Source organism: Aptenodytes patagonicus, chromosome 2 (genome assembly GCF_965638725.1).
Source record: "Aptenodytes patagonicus chromosome 2, bAptPat1.pri.cur, whole genome shotgun sequence".
NCBI lineage: Eukaryota > Metazoa > Chordata > Aves > Sphenisciformes > Spheniscidae > Aptenodytes > Aptenodytes patagonicus.
In genome coordinates, this window is record NC_134950.1 from 5,208,620 (window position 1) to 5,225,432 (window position 16,813).

Genomic DNA, 16,813 nt, shown 5'->3' on the forward strand with positions numbered 1-16,813 from the left:
ATGCTAGGAAAAGCCAGGCTGCTCTTTGCCTTTGCCCCTTAGGTGGGGCGAGCTGCCAGACCAGCAACTCTGAAGGGTGACTGATGATGGAGTTTCCTCACTGCGCTGCACCTTCCGGTGCTGTCTGGGAATGACCTCCCATGGGAGTGCAGGAGGGCTTTGCGGATCTCTGCTGTCTACTAAGCACACATTTAGGGACTTCTTGTCTGTCTGTAGCCGGGGATGGAGGAGGGAGAGGAGGGGTGGGGTGAAGGGATGCCTCTGAGGAGATGTAGCGGGGTGTCCACACTGTGTGCACCACCTGAGAGTTGTGAATGACCACTGACTGCTGCTGACCACGTCTGCATCCAGCATTTCCCCATCTCACTGCAGTTGCTCAGGTTACCCAACTTCCTACGTTTCTGTCTTCTCCCATCACCATAAGCTCAATTTTTTATGAGTATCAGGTAGTTTCTCTGTTAAAGGCTTCATCCAGCTGGTGCTGCTTCCCAGTTCTCTGCTCTCTCCTGTCTGGGAATAGCTGTTTTATACAGCAAAGGACCCTCTGGGATTTGAATCACATTTCATAGAAACATAGAATAGTTTGGGTTGGAAGGGACCTCTAAAGGTCATCTAGGCCAACCCCCCTGCCATGGGCAGGGACATCTCCAACTAGATATATGGTTCAACTAGATATATGGTATCAACTAGATTTATGGTTCGCTAAAGAGACCAAGTGCCTATTATACTTGGAATAAGCATTTAAAAGGAGAGCTGAGTGGACACAAAATCTTTCATTATTTCAGTTTGCTCGTCATGTTTGGAGAGACCTCAGATATGCCCACACTTCTGCTGCAGACCTGTGAGGCAGTGCTCGAGGCTCCCCAGAAATGCCTCCAAAAATGCATTTTGCTGCCCGTGCCAGGAGAAGCGGGTGCTGGCTCGTTCCTGCCCTGACAAGCACTGGGAGATGGGTCATCACCAGGCTCTCAGTCAGACCCAAGTCACCCTTTTTCTCATGCAGGCAAAACAGGCAGCATGGCCTTTCTTGCAGCCCTGAGCAATGGCCTGTCTTGCTTATGTCTCAAGCTGGTCCTGAGACAGGAATATCTCAGTGCCAGTCTGGCAACTTTGCCTGTGTTCAAGCTGTCTTTAGTGATACCTGGCTTTATGTGTTTGTGCAGAGGAGGGAGTTATTAGCTTGCTAGCACAGCCTTGTTCCCATTTCTCACTCTCCATCTCCTTCTGGAGAAGAAACCCAGAGCTTTTGCCTACTGGGAAAAATGATCAATAAATCCTGAGTGTGAGATACTGTGTTTTGCTTTACCATGTGTTAAGGTGTCCATTCCCAGTGTCCATTTTGTTGTTTATGATGAAGTAGCCACGACCATGTTTCGTATTATCTATCTTCGCTGCTGCAGCTAGAGCTAAAGGCTGGATCGTATTTTATCTTTCTCGTGCTTTTGCCTCAGCCCTTTGCAGGACTGGCTCAGTGTGTTGTGTCTAGCCAATGCCTCCACTGCTTTTCCGGAGGCGAGGTTGTCTAAGCTGCTGGAATATTTGGCTCCCGGAAGAAAATCCGTCTTTCTGACATCACCGTGATGGGGGAGGAAGCTGGAGCTGTGTGTGGGCAGGCAGCTGACTAAGCTAGAGGAAGATTAAAGTGGGGAAGAAATAAATTAGGTTTTGTTTCATTAAAAGGACAGGCACAATTAGAGCTCCCTTTTTTTTTTTTCTGGAGTAGCCAGATTTCTGCTACAACAATTGTACTTTGATATTTTCCAGGCTTTAAAGATGGTGTCAGAGCACCCACTGCCATTGCTTTAACTTCTACCAGTCAGTACTACTGTGAAAACAGTGGGCGTAATTTCAGCGGGCCAAATATTTTCTTGTCTGCTCTTCAATCTGTAACTTGAATACTGACACCTACGCAACCTGTGTTGCTTTGTGCCTGAGGAGAAAAGTGTTTATTATATCAGATGAGAGCACTAGCCCATGCACTGAGTATTGGTCTATCGAATCTGCGCCCTCGTATCAAAAAAAGGCTAAATATCCCATAATACATCTTGTTGCTATATTCGTATATCCTGGGATCTCAGATGTAAATATTGAGGTTTTATAATGAAGTTCCCAAATCCAGTATTACCAGTTACACCTGCACTTTAGGAAAGCCACGGCACCATTTGAGTGATAGCTCATGTCCTTTTGCATCCAGTCATCTCGCTGTAGACCCCAGGACAGACTCTGCAGAGATAAGCATGACGCACTTCCCTGCCATCATAAGCCATATATGTATGTGATACTTGGCATGTTAATTTAGGCATGTACAGCAGTTCAACATAGAATCATAGAATAGAATCATAGAATCATTGAGGTTGGAAAAGACCTCTAAGATCATCGAGTCCAACCGTCGACCCAACACCACCATGCCCACTAAACCATGTCCCTAAGCGCCTCATCTACACGTCTTTTAAATACCTCCAGGGATGGGGACTCCACCACTTCCCTGGGCAGCCTCTTCCAATGTTTCACCACTCTTTCAGTAAAGAAGTTTTTCCTCACATCCAATCTAAACCTCCCCTGGCGGAACTTGAGGCCATTTCCTCTCATCCTATCGCTAGTTACTTGGGAGAAGAGACCGACACCCACCTCGCTACAACCTCCTTTCAGGGAGTTGTAGAGAGCGATGAGGTCTCCCCTCAGCCTCCTTTTCTCCAGGCTAAACAACCCCAGTTCCCTCAGCCGCTCCTCATCAGACTTGTTCTCCAGACCCCTCACCAGCCTCGTTGCCCTTCTCTGGACACGCTCCAGCACCTCAACGTCCTTCTTGTAGTGAGGGGCCCAAAACTGAACACAGTATTCGAGGTGCGGCCTCACCAGTGCCGAGTACAGGGGCACGATCACTTCCCTACTCCTGCTGGCCACACTATTTCTGATACAGGCCAGGATGCCATTGGCCTTCTTGGCCGCCTGGGCACACTGTCGGCTCATGTTCAGCCGGCTGTCGACCAGCACCCCCAGGTCCTTTTCCAACATGACATGGGGACATTTTGCTGCATAAGCATGTGTCCATCCAGTAAATCCTTCTCTGTTGTATTGGGGAAGAGCTCAGGTAAGGAGGCAGCGGGGCTGGTCTGCTGCTGCCAAGTCCCTCTGTGCAGTGGGTTTGCTCTTCTCATCTTTCCCAGGGCCCTGCAGACTCTTGGGAAATCATTTTTCCAACAAATCATTGCACTTTCTAACTGGTAGAGGTCAGAAAACATCACTAAGGTTTGTGTGGAATTGGGATTTCCCCCGGTTGCCTGCGACTCTTCACCATTTTGTTCCACTGGTTAAAAGCAGAAAAACCAGTAGAGCACAGGGGAAGGAAATGGAGTCTTGAAGTGAAAATTTGAGAATAAAACTTTTATTGTGGTTTTTTTTTCTTTTGGAAAAAAACCCTTTCTCTAGCCTTTTTTAAAGCATGGAAAAAAATACTTATAATGACAGATTTTTCTGAAGAAACCACTGAAAGCACAATCGTTTGGAGTGTTTTCAAACAGCTTTATTGTATACGTTTGTATAATTAATACATTTGCCTTTCCCAGCCCCCAATACTAGCAGTAAGAACATTGACACTTTTCTGTTTTTGGCAGCTAAAACAGCATGGATGAAGTACTCGTTGCTGCAGTGTATTGATGTTAAAAATTCTCCTGAGAATACACTGCACACTTTGTCATCAATCCACCAGACCGTTGCTTACTGAAAGTCTCAAATTCAGGATACTCGTAGTTCAGTCGGTGCAAAGGAAACCATTAATGTGGAAACTATTGCCCCAAAAGCAAGTAGATCTGGATGTCTGACGCTGGTTTTCAGCTGCTTTCTGTAGGGTACAGGTCTCTCTAATTTCATTCCTTGGATATGTAATTTTGAAATAACATTTATGTTACAAAACTGATTGACTTTCTAAAGGGAAAAAAGAAATAAATTGATTTTCAAATCCATTTCTGACTTGCTGAATCAATTTAGTTTTCAAAAGGAGCAAATTAAATCCAATGCCGTAAGTGTGGGTTTGCAGATAATAACAGAGGTCTAACACGGATCCTGTGGGATAGTAATCAGAATTAAAATGCCTGAAACGTTAAAAAAAAAGCAGTAAAACTAATATTTTGCTGTCATTCCTTGTACTTGTAGAATTTGTTTTTACATGCACATTTATGTTAACAGTGGCACTCTGTGTGTGTATTTGAAAATTTTTATTCAGCTGCGTGTGCAGGATCCAGGCAAATTCAGTGTTTCATTTTACAGAATTTTAAGCATTTTACAGAGTAAGAGAAAGTCCCTATTTCAAAGAGTTTTAAACTAAAGAGGCTGGAATGGGCAAGGGCCACAATCCGTAAGAGAGAAGTGAAGTTCAGTGGGTGTATGTCACTGATCTAGTCGTCATCTCTATCAAGGACCTGAATTATAAAATATGGAATAAGTTGAGTTTGAATGTGGAATTACGGTGGAGGTCAGGGTCAGAATTCAAATTGATCTTGAAAACATAATCCCCCAAAGCAGAAGATGACATTGAGAAGGGGCTGCTGCAGGATGCGTCATACGTGTAGGAAAACAAATTGCACACTGCTACAGATTGGGAACAACTGATTGAGGAGCTGTCCTGCAGAAGGCGGTTTGGGGCAAAGTAAACATTATCCTGGGATTTAAACAGAATACTACTTTATAAAACATGAAATAATCTTTCTACTCAAAGTCAGCCTCAGCTGTGTCCAGCTTCAGGCACCTAGCTACAATGAAGATGTGGAAAAAATGGACAGTGCACAAATGAGAGCAACAAAAATGGTCAGAGGTCTGAAAAACATGCCCATGAAGAAAAGTTGAAAGTATTGACGTTGTTTAGTCTAGAGAAGTTTGAAGAGGGAGTTTTGTAAGTCTTCAAATACATAAAAGGCCATTGTAAAGATGAAGGGAACAGTCTGTTCTCTGTGGAGGGTTAGGGAAAGACAGACTAGTCTGAAACTGTAGCAAGGAAAAGTCAGGTTTAGGTACAGGGGAAAAAAACATATCTTCAGGTATTAAAAATAAAGTAGTGGAATAGATTGCCTGTGGACTTTGTGGACTGTCCAACTCTGAAGACATATAGGAATGGATTAATTGTTCCCCCGGGTTATGGAAAGCAAAGGTGAAAAATGAAAGGTTTTTCTTAACTGGGTAAAAATGAGCTATTGCTGGATTGTGGATTCATTATTTTTGTAAGAGCTATTCCGGGCTGATGTTCCCCTGGTGCTCTTTGTCCAGTTTGCATGAACCCACCTCAGCAGGCAGAGGAAGGATGCCCACGTGGAAAGCTGGCACACAACTGCTTCTTGTCTCTAAATTCACATTCCAGGTTTTTGGTGCTAAGTTTTCTAGATAGACAAGTGCCAACACTTAGCAAAGTTAGAGAGAATAAAAGTTTCCTACTAACTATACTTGGTTCACATCCTTGTTACTGGACGGAGGCTCTCAGCAACTTTTCATAGTACAGATGTGGGGACTTCAGCCATTTTCTCTGTTGGGCTGGCTTGAATTTCTCTCCTTATTCCTTACTCTTGGAGCGGACACCTCTTGCAGAATGGTGACTTAAACACCACAGATTTGAGTTACAGTGGTTCCTTCTCTTCTTTCTCCAGGGAGAACAAGGCCTAGACGGGTTCCCTGGAAAGCCAGGTGTGGAGGGGAAAGAGGTACGTGGCAAATACTCAACGACTGGAGGCTTTTCTTCAGAATGAGTGGAAGTTTGACTCCACAACTGAGACTTATCGTGGGTGGCTGCTGAGTCATGGCAGGACCCCGCTGCATCAGCAGTTTCTATACTCCTTATTCTAAGGATCTTTGTTGGCACAGTTTTCTTTTTTTGTTTGTTTGGTTAGTTTTAGAATTAAATTGTAATGACATATACACTTAAAGGAAATGCCAGTCCTTTAAACATGATAGGTTAGATGTTTGTCTTAATTTTCATTAAAGACATAAGGAAGCACATATAAAAATTCAGTTGTTTAAGCCTGATTTTTATAAACTTTTTTCTCCCCTCCCACAACATGAAAGGGGGAGAACTGGATTTAATATATTTAGTTTGTTTTCAATAAGAAAGGCTTGGAACTATTTACATTTTTAAGACAAGATGAAACCAGAAAGTGGTCTAAAAGACCAGTACGTTTCTGCTGATTAGACAGATAATGCTTTGTCTAAAATTGCTATCTGTAGATCCCACAAGCCTGTTTTCATTACTCAGGGTATGATACCTAATGAGAGGCATCCTTCACTCCCAAGGATCTTCTGGGCTAAATAGCAAAGGACAGAGTAAGAAGCAGAGGCTAAAAAGTGATTTGCCAAAAGCCATGCAGCTAATCATTGCCACCCTTGAGCCTGAAGCCTCCAGGCTGCTGTGTCTGCATTCTATTCACCAGCCCTTGCTGTTTCCCTCTCTGGAAAGGATCATCTGGAGGCACGTTTTTGCATTTGCAGAGGTGGAGGAGCTGCATGTCAAATCCTCAGGATAGCTCGTCTTCAGGTGGTTGGTCCTGCTGCTCACACAGACAAAGTGGCTGCTGGGGTCTGACCTGAACGTGCTTTACAAGCACAGCAGCCACGTGCTGCCCGAGTGCCTTGCTCTTGCTCTTTTAGCAGCTGGAGTTTCAACTTGATTTTGTTGGGAAGTATTTTTGTTTCAATATCAGACATGTCTTTTGTATTTAGATGGCAGGGTATAGTGTCATTATCAATCTTAATCGTTGTTAAATCTACATCTTCCTCTCTGTGAGGTGATAAAGATTGTTACAGTAAATTTTTCTCTGCTTGCCCATGGGGGATTTGACAGTTGATCATTGCTTTCTCTCTGCTCTGTTCCTCAGCCACCGTTTACCCTATACTGAGAAGTATTAGTCTAGTTAGCGTTTATCACTATCCTTATGAGATGGAAATGTTTTCTGGTGCTCGATGCAGCACTGGAATCGCAATGAACTATGTTCACTATGCCCATTACATTGTTTACGGGACTGGTTTATACTTGCAGCAAATGTGGATGAAGTGAGAAATTTCAGAGGGATGTGAAGGTGGATGCTGATTGTTTACTACTTCTAAGGAACAATTTCTCCAAGTGACACCCTATTACAGAAGTTAGGTTTTTCTGAAGTTTTTTTGCCTTTTTCATGTCTAGACACCTAGCAGCAGGCAAATCTTCATGCCTGAATTTTATCCTAAACTTTGTGTTTGACACTGATGTACTCCCTGAACGGCAATCCTTCTGAACCAGCTGAAATTGGATTGCTGTTATCACGGCTGCTGTGGCATCTCCGTCCTTATTCCCCTTCCTCTCTACGCAGCAGAGCCAAAGCAGCCTTGTGTGTTGTATTAGCTCCTACCCCGGTGCAACGAGACATAACTGTTTGTGCTGTCCATACCCAAACCTGCAGCCTTATGTTTCTCCTGTACTTTAAGGGAATTGCAATTGATGACCTGCAGTATGTAAACAAAAGATTTTTCTCTCCGTTTTACCTGTTTATAGGGCCCTGCTGGCAGCCCGGGCCCTCCAGGTGCCAGTGGGACCAAAGGAGAAAAGGTGAGTTGGGATGGGATGTGCGAGAGGGGTTTGGACACACATTTGTTAATTCCTTCTTGGGCCCCCAGTGCTGGAAATATCAGGGCTGTTGGCCTAATATTTATCTCATTTGTGTATAAGTGAAGCTTATATGCATTTAAATGTTTCACTTTTCTGATGTTGCTTCACTCTGCAATGGGTATAAGTGAGTGTTAAATCATGTCTGGTTATAGCTCCTCTACTCTTGGTTTAACCCTCATAGTGGGAGTAGAAGAAAGTAGAGAGTAGTTTAGCTCAGGAAATCTTCCTCACCTAAAAAAGGTGAGTAGAAGTGTCAATATGTTTGTGTAGATGCCGGTTTTCTGACCCAGGAGATGTAGAATTGACTCAGAAAGTATCAACCAAACAAGCCCAACCCTCCTACCTGCAAAATAATTATTCACTGCTCTCAGCAGCAATTTTGACCTCATTATTTTACAGAGTTGTTAGAGTTTCCAGGGCAGCCTTATGTTTCCCTCTCTGCTAGAGGTGACGTTGTGGTTTTGGTATTTCCTACCTAGTTCTTTGGCATGAGTGGAGAGGCATGCCCAGTTCTGGATTTTCTTTCTCATTTTCTCCTCCAGATAAGGCAGTGAGCCTTATCCAAGGATGCAGAGATCAGAAGCAAATCTATTTCCCATTACTTTCCCACTCAGATTCCACAGCTGTAGGTGAGCAGAAGCAACTACAAGCAGGGCACATCCACTGTGGTGATAAGCACCGACAAGATCTTTGTGCTCCAGCATGTGTGCAGTAGAGAGCAGTCTTGAGTTCGTAACACTTCATCTATATCTCTGACGTGGCTGCTTTTGGTCCTTCCAGAAGATATTTACCTCCTTGCTCCATTACTTTTAGGGCAGCTGATGTGTGTCTCTTCAGTGCTTCTACCATAGCATGGGCTCTCTTTAGAATAAATAACAAATAGTAATTAAACTTGCCTTAAGAGGAAATAGCATGAAAGATATGTGGGGTCATTCAGAACCTACACGAGTAATGAATAAAATAGAGTGTGAAAGGAAGCTATATGATAATTTTTGCATTAGTCTGTGCCTAAAGTAAAGGAGATACCTTCTGGAGGCTTAGACTTAAAGCATAATAAATAGTGGACACTGCTGGAAAAAAATGTGCTGGAGCGAACTGATAGCCTAGATGGCAATAAATCCTGTAAAGAGGGTGTAGCATCCCAGTGTCCTGCAAACACTTATAGCGTGATTCTGCTCTATCAAATGACTTTGGGAAAATGGTGCCATTTCTCACTTTTTTTTCTTTTTACAAAGAATTTTTGCTCATTAACAAACAAAAGCATTTTGGCGCCTAAATATCATTCCTGCAGAGTCTGTTAGGGATCTGAGCATCAATCAGGTTTATTTGTGTGGTATGTGTACACCAATTACAAGATTTTTGAAGCTCAAATTTAATGTTATGGTGCATCCAATGCATCATTCATTTTAAGTCACTAAATGTCATTAAAATCAATGTGTAACATCACAGTAACACAGAACGCATCCAGTTCCCGCATGTATTAATCTAGAGAGTAGGGAAAGCAGAGTTAATTGGGATTACATGTTCATATCTATTAATTATGGGCTGGTATTGAAAACGAGAATGTACAACAGCAGTTGGAAAACATGCTCGGAGGTTTGCTTTTGTTTGTGTTATGTTATATATTGTGCTATGTTGTGTTCTGTGTTATGTTACGATTTTTCATTTCTTCCGTGTTTCCCTGCAGGGTGAACCAGGACTTCCAGGATTGCCTGGCTCGTCAGTAAGGATTTCTTTGGCTTTCTCAAACATTGTAGGCATTATTGCATGAGAAGAGAAGGTGGAAGCTGGGGGTGGGAGGATTTTACTAAATGAGAGACGTCCTTAAATGTTTTTTCAAAAAAAAGTGAAGTTTAAGGCAGTGAAGATTTCTGAAGAAGGCAAGTGATGGGTTCCAACAAGGACATGTACTGCCACAATTTTGGGAGATTTTGAAGAGGCAATGAAAGCATTGCCTCAGGTGCATCAGAGAGAGAAATACTGTGACAGGACTGTGTGGTTTCCAGGACAGTTGTTGAGTTGATGCCTAGTGGCCTTTGGAAAGTAGAGCCTGTGAAAGTTATAAAAGCAAATGAAAGTTCAGAATTGAGTTGAATTACTGAGTGCCTTTGTCATGGGCTGGATGTGAGAGTTGGGAGGGGAGAAGAAAAAGGAAATTTCTGATGAGGGGGAATGATCTTTCCTTGTATTACATCTGAAAAAGTCCTGGTGGAATGTGAGACAACTAGGACCTGATGTGCCGAAATCAGGAAAGCAGTGATAAAAAAGCAAACCAAGAAAATAGGAGAGGGGGGTTGATCTTTCCTGTGGCTCTAAATTTACATGCCTTTGTGCATCCCTCTGCCTTCAGCAATGCCTTCAGTGACCCCAGAGGCATCACTAGCAGGGACATAAGGATGTCCAGAGGTTAGTATTGTCTGTATGAAGAGGTCATCTCCAAGTGAATGGAGAAAGAAGAATTACTGTAAAGTATGCAGAGGAGAGGTCTAGAATTGAGTTTTGCAGGGGCTGGTAACAAAGCAGTTGGGGAGTATCCCTTTTTCTTTCTGTGGTGGGTTGACCTTGGTTGGATGCCAGGTGCCCACCAAGCAGCTCTATCACTCACCCTCCTCAGCTGGACAGGGGGAGAAAAATATGAGGAAAGACTTGTGGATCGAGATAAGGACACGGAGATCACTCAGCAGTTACCATCACAGGCAAAACAGACTCGACTTAGGGAAATTAATTTAATTTATTACCAATCAAAATCAGAGTAGGGTAATGAGAAATAAAACCTAAGTCATAAAACACCTTCCCCCCACCCCTCCCTTCTTCCCGGGCTCAACTTCACTCCCAATTTCTCTACCTCCTCCCCCCGAGCAGCTCAGGGGGACGGGGAATGGGGGTTGCGATCAATTAATCACACGGTGTCTCTGCTGCTCCTTCCTCCTCACACTTTTCCTCTGCTCCAGCGTGGGGTCCTTCCCATGGGATACAGTCCTCCATCAACTTCTCCAACGTGGGTCTTTCCCATGGGCTGCAGTTCTTCACGAACTGCTCCAGCATGGGTCCTTTCCATGTGTCCTTTCCACGGGGTGTAGTCCCTCAGGAACAGACTGCTCCAGCATGGGTCCCCCATGGGGTCACAAGTTCTGCCAGCAAACCTGCTCCAATGTGGGCTCCTCTCTCCACGGGTCCACAGGTCCTGCCAGGAGCCTGCTCCAGCACAGTCTCTCCACAGGGTCACAGCCTCCTTCGGGCGCATCAACCTGTTACAGTGTGGGGTCCTCCATGGGCTGCAGGGGGACAGCCTGCCTCACCATGGTCATCACCACAGGCTGCAGGGGAATCTCTGCTCCAGTGCCTGGACCACCTCCTCCCCCTCCTTCTTCACTGACCTTGGTGTCTGCAGAGTTGTTTCTCTCGCATATTCTCACTCCTCTCTCCGGCTGCTGTTGCCCAGCAGTTTTTTTCCCCCTTCTTAAACACGTTATCACAGAGGCGCTACCACGGTTGCTGATGGGCTCGGCCTTGGCCAGCGGCGGGTCTGTCTTGGAGCCGACCGGCATTAGCTCTGTCAGACATAGGGGAAGGTTCTAGCAGCTTCTCACAGAAGCCACCCCTGTAGCCCCCCCACTACCAAAACCTTGCCACACAAACCCAATACTTTAAAAAAAAAAATAGGATTAAAATTAGGAAACAGCACTCTCGGACTATTGGTGGAAAGCATTAAAGGGCCGCTGAGACCAGCAACATCAACTGTAGCACTGTGCCAAAGAAGGACTGGGTGCTAAAGACAAGAATGAGAAGCTCCCTGGTCATCATGAGAAAGGCAGAAGGCAATTTCCTTACCCAGAATGTGGTAGAAAGCAAAGGAGGGAGAAAGAGGGAGCTCTGAAAAAAACCTGTTTGGGTAAGAGCCTTTTACTGTCCTGCTTAAATGTGAAATTAGTGATGTGACAGTAGTTGCCAAGAGATTTTGAAAGATATGTATAAAACCTGAAAATGAGCCTAAAGTTTCAGGAGGTGGGTGGAAAACAGGCCGAGAAGACTGACAGCTGTCAGTCACAGCCACGGTGGCTTGCATCGAGGAGCTGAAGGAAGGTCTGAATCATGCAGCATATCCAAAGTCAGCCTGCTGTTTTTATGATGCCTTCTTCATTCAATATGACTTTGTAATTTAAAATAAGACAAGAGCCAGGGAACTTACTAACTTACTTATACCAATGAGATAATGCATTCAGTTCTCACTGTTCACACAGCCACAAAAATCACTTCGTAGGTAACTGAGTGAGCAAACCTTGTGTCAGTCCGAGCTGTTTAAACAGAAAATGTACCCCAGCCTGCAGCAGGAATTGAAGAGCTGTAGCAGTTAGCGTGCATCTCGAGGGAATGGCAAGGGAAGAAAATTACGCTGTGGGGGACCACCATACCCCTGGCACCTTCTGCGTTGTCTTTCCTCTTTTTTTTCCTTTATGACTCTGCATTTTTATTGCAGGTGCATACTGAAGGCCTAAAAGGAGAGCAAGTAAGACAGATTCAATATCTATTCTTCTTTGCAAGGATGCTTTTATATAGTTCAACTGCCTGCTAGATTAGATTTTGCTTTAAAATAATGCTTCAAAATTAAGGTGGGTAGAACCATTGTCAGGACATCAAGAAACAAGTTTTCCTATTGATAGTGGAGAAAATAAACAAGAAAGGAAAAAGGGCAATGTCCTTTTCAGGTGCGGTGAATCTAACATAAATGAGAAGTATAAATTGGAGAGTCAGCTACACAATTCTTTAGGTTCAGGGATGTGTTAATGTAAAAATTAAACTGTATTTGAGTTTTATGCTGAGTTTCTCTCTGAACATGGGCACTCAAATAGGGAAAAGGCACCAGTTGCTTCAGTCTGTTAGTCCTGCATATAAATAAAATATATTTAATTTTTTATTTTATGTTGGTAGGTGCATAATTTGTATTTTACTGTTATTTAATATAATGATATGCATCATATAAATGATACTTTAAAGCCCTTCACAGCTGTGCTGGCTCGGGGGAAGTGCCTGTGGAACCTGTTTTTGCAAGAATTGCTTTTTTCCACCACCAAACCCCAACCCACAGTGTTTTACTGGAATATCCAGGATAGCCCAGTGTCTTCAGCAGAGTTACTACCTTTGAAAAAACAAAGAGCCAGTTATGGATAAATGCCTGCTGAGCGTGGGTGGATCAGTGTGTGCAGTCTAATGAGTGCTGATAATTCAAGTAGCCAGAGGATTAAGGAGAAAACCAGCTGGTCTCTGCACTGGTTCTTCAGGATCTATGAGGAAAGGGGTGGTACAGGTCCTGTAAAGATGGCCAACGTGAGTAATGTGCCCATATAATTTTTCATACAGATATTTTAACACTTTTTTTTTTTTTAAAAACATTTCTGTAGGGAGAACCTGGGCTACGAGGACCACAAGGCCAACCTGGACTTCCTGGACCTCCGGTAAGTTGGTTCACTGCTTGCAATTCCCAGAAACTGAAACTCAGACTTGCGTGAGGCATACATGCAAAACCTTATACATTACTCAGGCACGAAGAACTTACTTAAACAGTGCCCCCAGCCTCCTGTTTTCTTTATTGCTGAGAGAAGGTCTCCTGCTATGGATGGCCACTCTGAACATATGGAGGTGGCACCCAGGACATGGGCAGTCATTGCACAGAGGCAGACTTTGCCTCAAGGTTGTTGTTATGCAGAACCTGATTGTTTTTATATTTCTAATGTCCTGAAGAGCTGTCTGGGCATTCAGCACATCTCAGAGAGGCACTCACTGGTAACTTGTAAGCTATCGTGTAATGAAGGTCAGAGAACAGTTGCTGTAAAAGGGGTTGGCTTTATGCCACAAGTTCCTGGCTAAAATATTTTGTGGATGAAAAATAAGAATTGGGTATGTGTGTTTGTGTTTCAACACAATATTTGCAACAATTTAGACATGCCAGCATTCTTACTTTTGACTTAATTGTAGGTTATTCTAGTTATATTTTATAACCCAACTCTGCAGGATATCTCAGTTCAGACTGTCACTGCTGCCTCATTTGCAAATACTCTGTATTTCCTCGCTTTTGAATTGTTCGTTGTGTTTCACAGTTGATTGGGTTTTGTGAAATTGATGGTGTTGTGAAGATGTGTTACTTAGGTAAATCTGGTTTTAATTATGTAATTTAAATATAGTTGTGTGCTCTGTATTTAATCAGGGCATTGTCACTTTTCTCTATCCTGTTTTCTTATTCTCTTCTGCTCACAGGACAACGTAATTATCAGGTAAGAGTTGTCTAGGTAGACATGCAGTAACGATAGCACAAAACAGCTAGGAAGAGGTTATATAGTTCATTATTTTTTTCTTACTCAGTTAACTTTCTAAAACTTTTCACTTTTAAAGGGAGAGGCTGGTCTGGAAGGCAAGCCTGGAGTCCCTGGTTTACCAGGTCAAAGGGTGAGTTGCTGTTTTTATTTAAAGTAAGTCTCAAGAGACTGGGGACGGCTTTGCTCAATAAGGTTTGACTCACTTCACATATACTTTTCTACTTATTTAAGGATCCTTTAGGCCCAGATCCTTTCCTCTATTCCTGCTCTATGGTCCAGCAGCTTTCAGTACCTCTTGGAGTCCACAGATTGTATGCAGTGCGCTGTGGGACCCTAGGAAAGTTTCTTTCTTGTCATTTGCTCTCCTGTCTCTTTGTCTGCTCCTTGCTGTCAAGAGGATTCTTGATATATAGAGCCACTTGTAATATGGACAGGTTGAAAGTTCAGAGAACTGCTGTTGTTCCAGAAGTCAAATAAATGCAAAGACACTTGCAATACTTAATACTTTCTGTTCTGTTTGGTCTGTACTCAAACCGAAGCTCCCACAAAATGGGAACTGGTATACCGTTCTCCACCAGGAGCTTAGATAGTTTCCTCTTGTTAAAAAAAATACTGGATTTTCTCTGACTCAGAATTATGTCTTGAAATATTCAAGTACTGACAAAAAGTAAAATTCATAGTGGGCCTGATCACATTACATGAATGCTCTGAACCTGCCTTTCCTTCTTCAGCCCATTTGTATGAAGAACATCTCACTAGACAACAGATAAGGGTGGAAGTGGGATACCTGTTTAACCTTTGTGGAGGCAGTCACTTCAGTCTCAGTACTGCTGTTTGATAGGTTACTTTTTTAAGTAGTCACAGAGACTTGATCATTGCTTAATCCATAGAGGAGATCGTGGGGGTTGCCTGTAATGATTTGCACTTGAGTCAGCACCAGTGCTGTTAAAGACTGGGTGTGAAAGAGCTACATGTGAGCATGGAAGGCTTATGGGCAAAGGACAGTACAGGGAAGAAATATATTCCTTGATAGGTGGTTTTCTACAGACTTTCCATTGAATTGCATGATATTAAATTGAGCTGTAAGCTTGGCTTTTAGGAATCTTCTTCTTGGGAAGATGGGGCACGCAGTCTTGTGTTAATGCCACAGAGGAAAAGGGCATTTACTTGTTTTCTTGTACTTTTCCAGTCTGTAGAAAATATCACCTTATCACGTTAGCAAATAACTGTGCTGTGCTTTACTTACGAGTTGACAAGTTCTGAATTGTCCTGGTTTTAAAGCCTGCTGTAAAACATTGCTTCTTGAATGAGATTAATAGAACATATTAGCTGGGTAAAGGACAGTGATCTGTCAGGATCTGCAACAGGACACAAAATGCTCCTGCTAATGATCATTTGATTAGAGATGTCATTTGATCCATACTGTCTTTGAATGTTTCCCTAGACTCTGTTGTGTCTAGCCTGTTAGACTTCTTCTCCTAAGGGTCTTTATTAGTCACCAGACATCTTAGGTGGACAGATAAATTTTTTTAATTAAAGGCCATTATTCAATGACTGAATACATGAGATAAATCAAAGTCCTGGGCTTGGTGGATCTACATGGATAACCTGGGAGAGAGAACAGATTAGCAGATAATACTGATTCACCATTAGTACAGTTCTTGACAAAGCACAAATATAAATCCAGGCATTGATTACCATCTTACATAAATTTGGCTGCAGAAAGTATTTCTGTGGACAGGCTTAGAAGTTAAAATGCCAAGAGCAGAAATCTCCTCAAATATTTGTTTTAGTCTAGTTTTAAATGACTGGATGTGAGGTGAGGGCAGGCTCTGAAGCCACAGCTCAGAGCTGTAGCGAACCCTCTTGCACACCCCCAAACAAGAAGACTCTCTAGCAGCATAGCCCAGTGATGAGGACATGGCCAGGGTCATGATGCCTCAGTTTTATTTGTGGCTCTGGCCCTGGCTTATTGTAAGACTTGGCTTGTTGATTGGATATTAGGAAAAATGTCTTTACTGAAAGAGTGGTTAAACATTGGAACAGGCTGCCCAGGGAAGTGGTTGAGTCACCATCCCTGGAGGTATTTAAAAGACGAGTAGATGCGGCATTTAGGGTCATGGTTTAGTGGTGGACTTGGCAGTGTTACATTTACAGTTGGACTCGATCTTAAGGGTCTTTTCCAACCTAAATGATTCTATGATTCTATTCTAAGACAGTCACATATCTTCACCTCTGCACTGCCTGTAAGTAGGGGTAGGAGTGTAAGGCAATACAAGTATGTGAGCAAACCAAACAGCCAGAGCAGCGGTGTGAGCGTGGGTTTATCACTGAGCATGTTGCCCAGCACACTTTTGGGTCATGCCAAGTAGTTGTCTCCCACAAATGTCCCTGCATTGCAGGGTGACTGTATCTGGCAGGTTGGATGACAAAGACCATCTTCTTTTGTGAGAAGGAGAGTTTAGCTGCATGAACACAAGCTCCTGTGCTCTTTGCATGTGGAGCCCTGGCCCATTCTGTTCAGCATAGGCGTAGCCTTCTTCACTGTGGTAAGGACAGAAAAATCAGACATAGCTGGAGGCAGATTTGGGACTACTTTTCAGTATTGTTAGCAGACCTATGCAGAACAGATGAAAATCACTAACCATCTGCTTGGCTGGTCCCTCTGCTGTTTTATGCTACACCAACTTATATCTCCTGAAAATTTGGTTCCTGAGGTACTTTATAACTATTCTGCACTAATACCTTGTAACATAAGGGACATATTACAATGCAAGATTGACTTCAGGACCTTCTCAAGAAGCATGTTGCAAAGGGGCAGATGTAAAACAGTTACTGTTTTGCAGGGTGATTCAAGCTCAGTTTTGCTTTATGGTCCTCA

The 16,813-nt window shown here is 43.2% G+C and overlaps 1 protein-coding gene across 1 annotated transcript in view; it reads left to right on the forward strand.

Annotated features, from left to right (window-relative positions):
• The window catches only part of COL22A1 (collagen type XXII alpha 1 chain), a 211,580-nt gene that overhangs the window by 115,111 nt on the left and 79,656 nt on the right, over positions 1-16,813 (forward strand). Inside the window, exons 16-21 of the mRNA XM_076329048.1 lie at positions 5,634-5,687; positions 7,508-7,561; positions 9,309-9,344; positions 12,099-12,128; positions 13,021-13,074; positions 14,009-14,062. Of these exons, the coding sequence (XP_076185163.1) occupies positions 5,634-5,687; positions 7,508-7,561; positions 9,309-9,344; positions 12,099-12,128; positions 13,021-13,074; positions 14,009-14,062 (282 nt within the window). The remainder of the gene's footprint in view (positions 1-5,633; positions 5,688-7,507; positions 7,562-9,308; positions 9,345-12,098; positions 12,129-13,020; positions 13,075-14,008; positions 14,063-16,813) is intronic.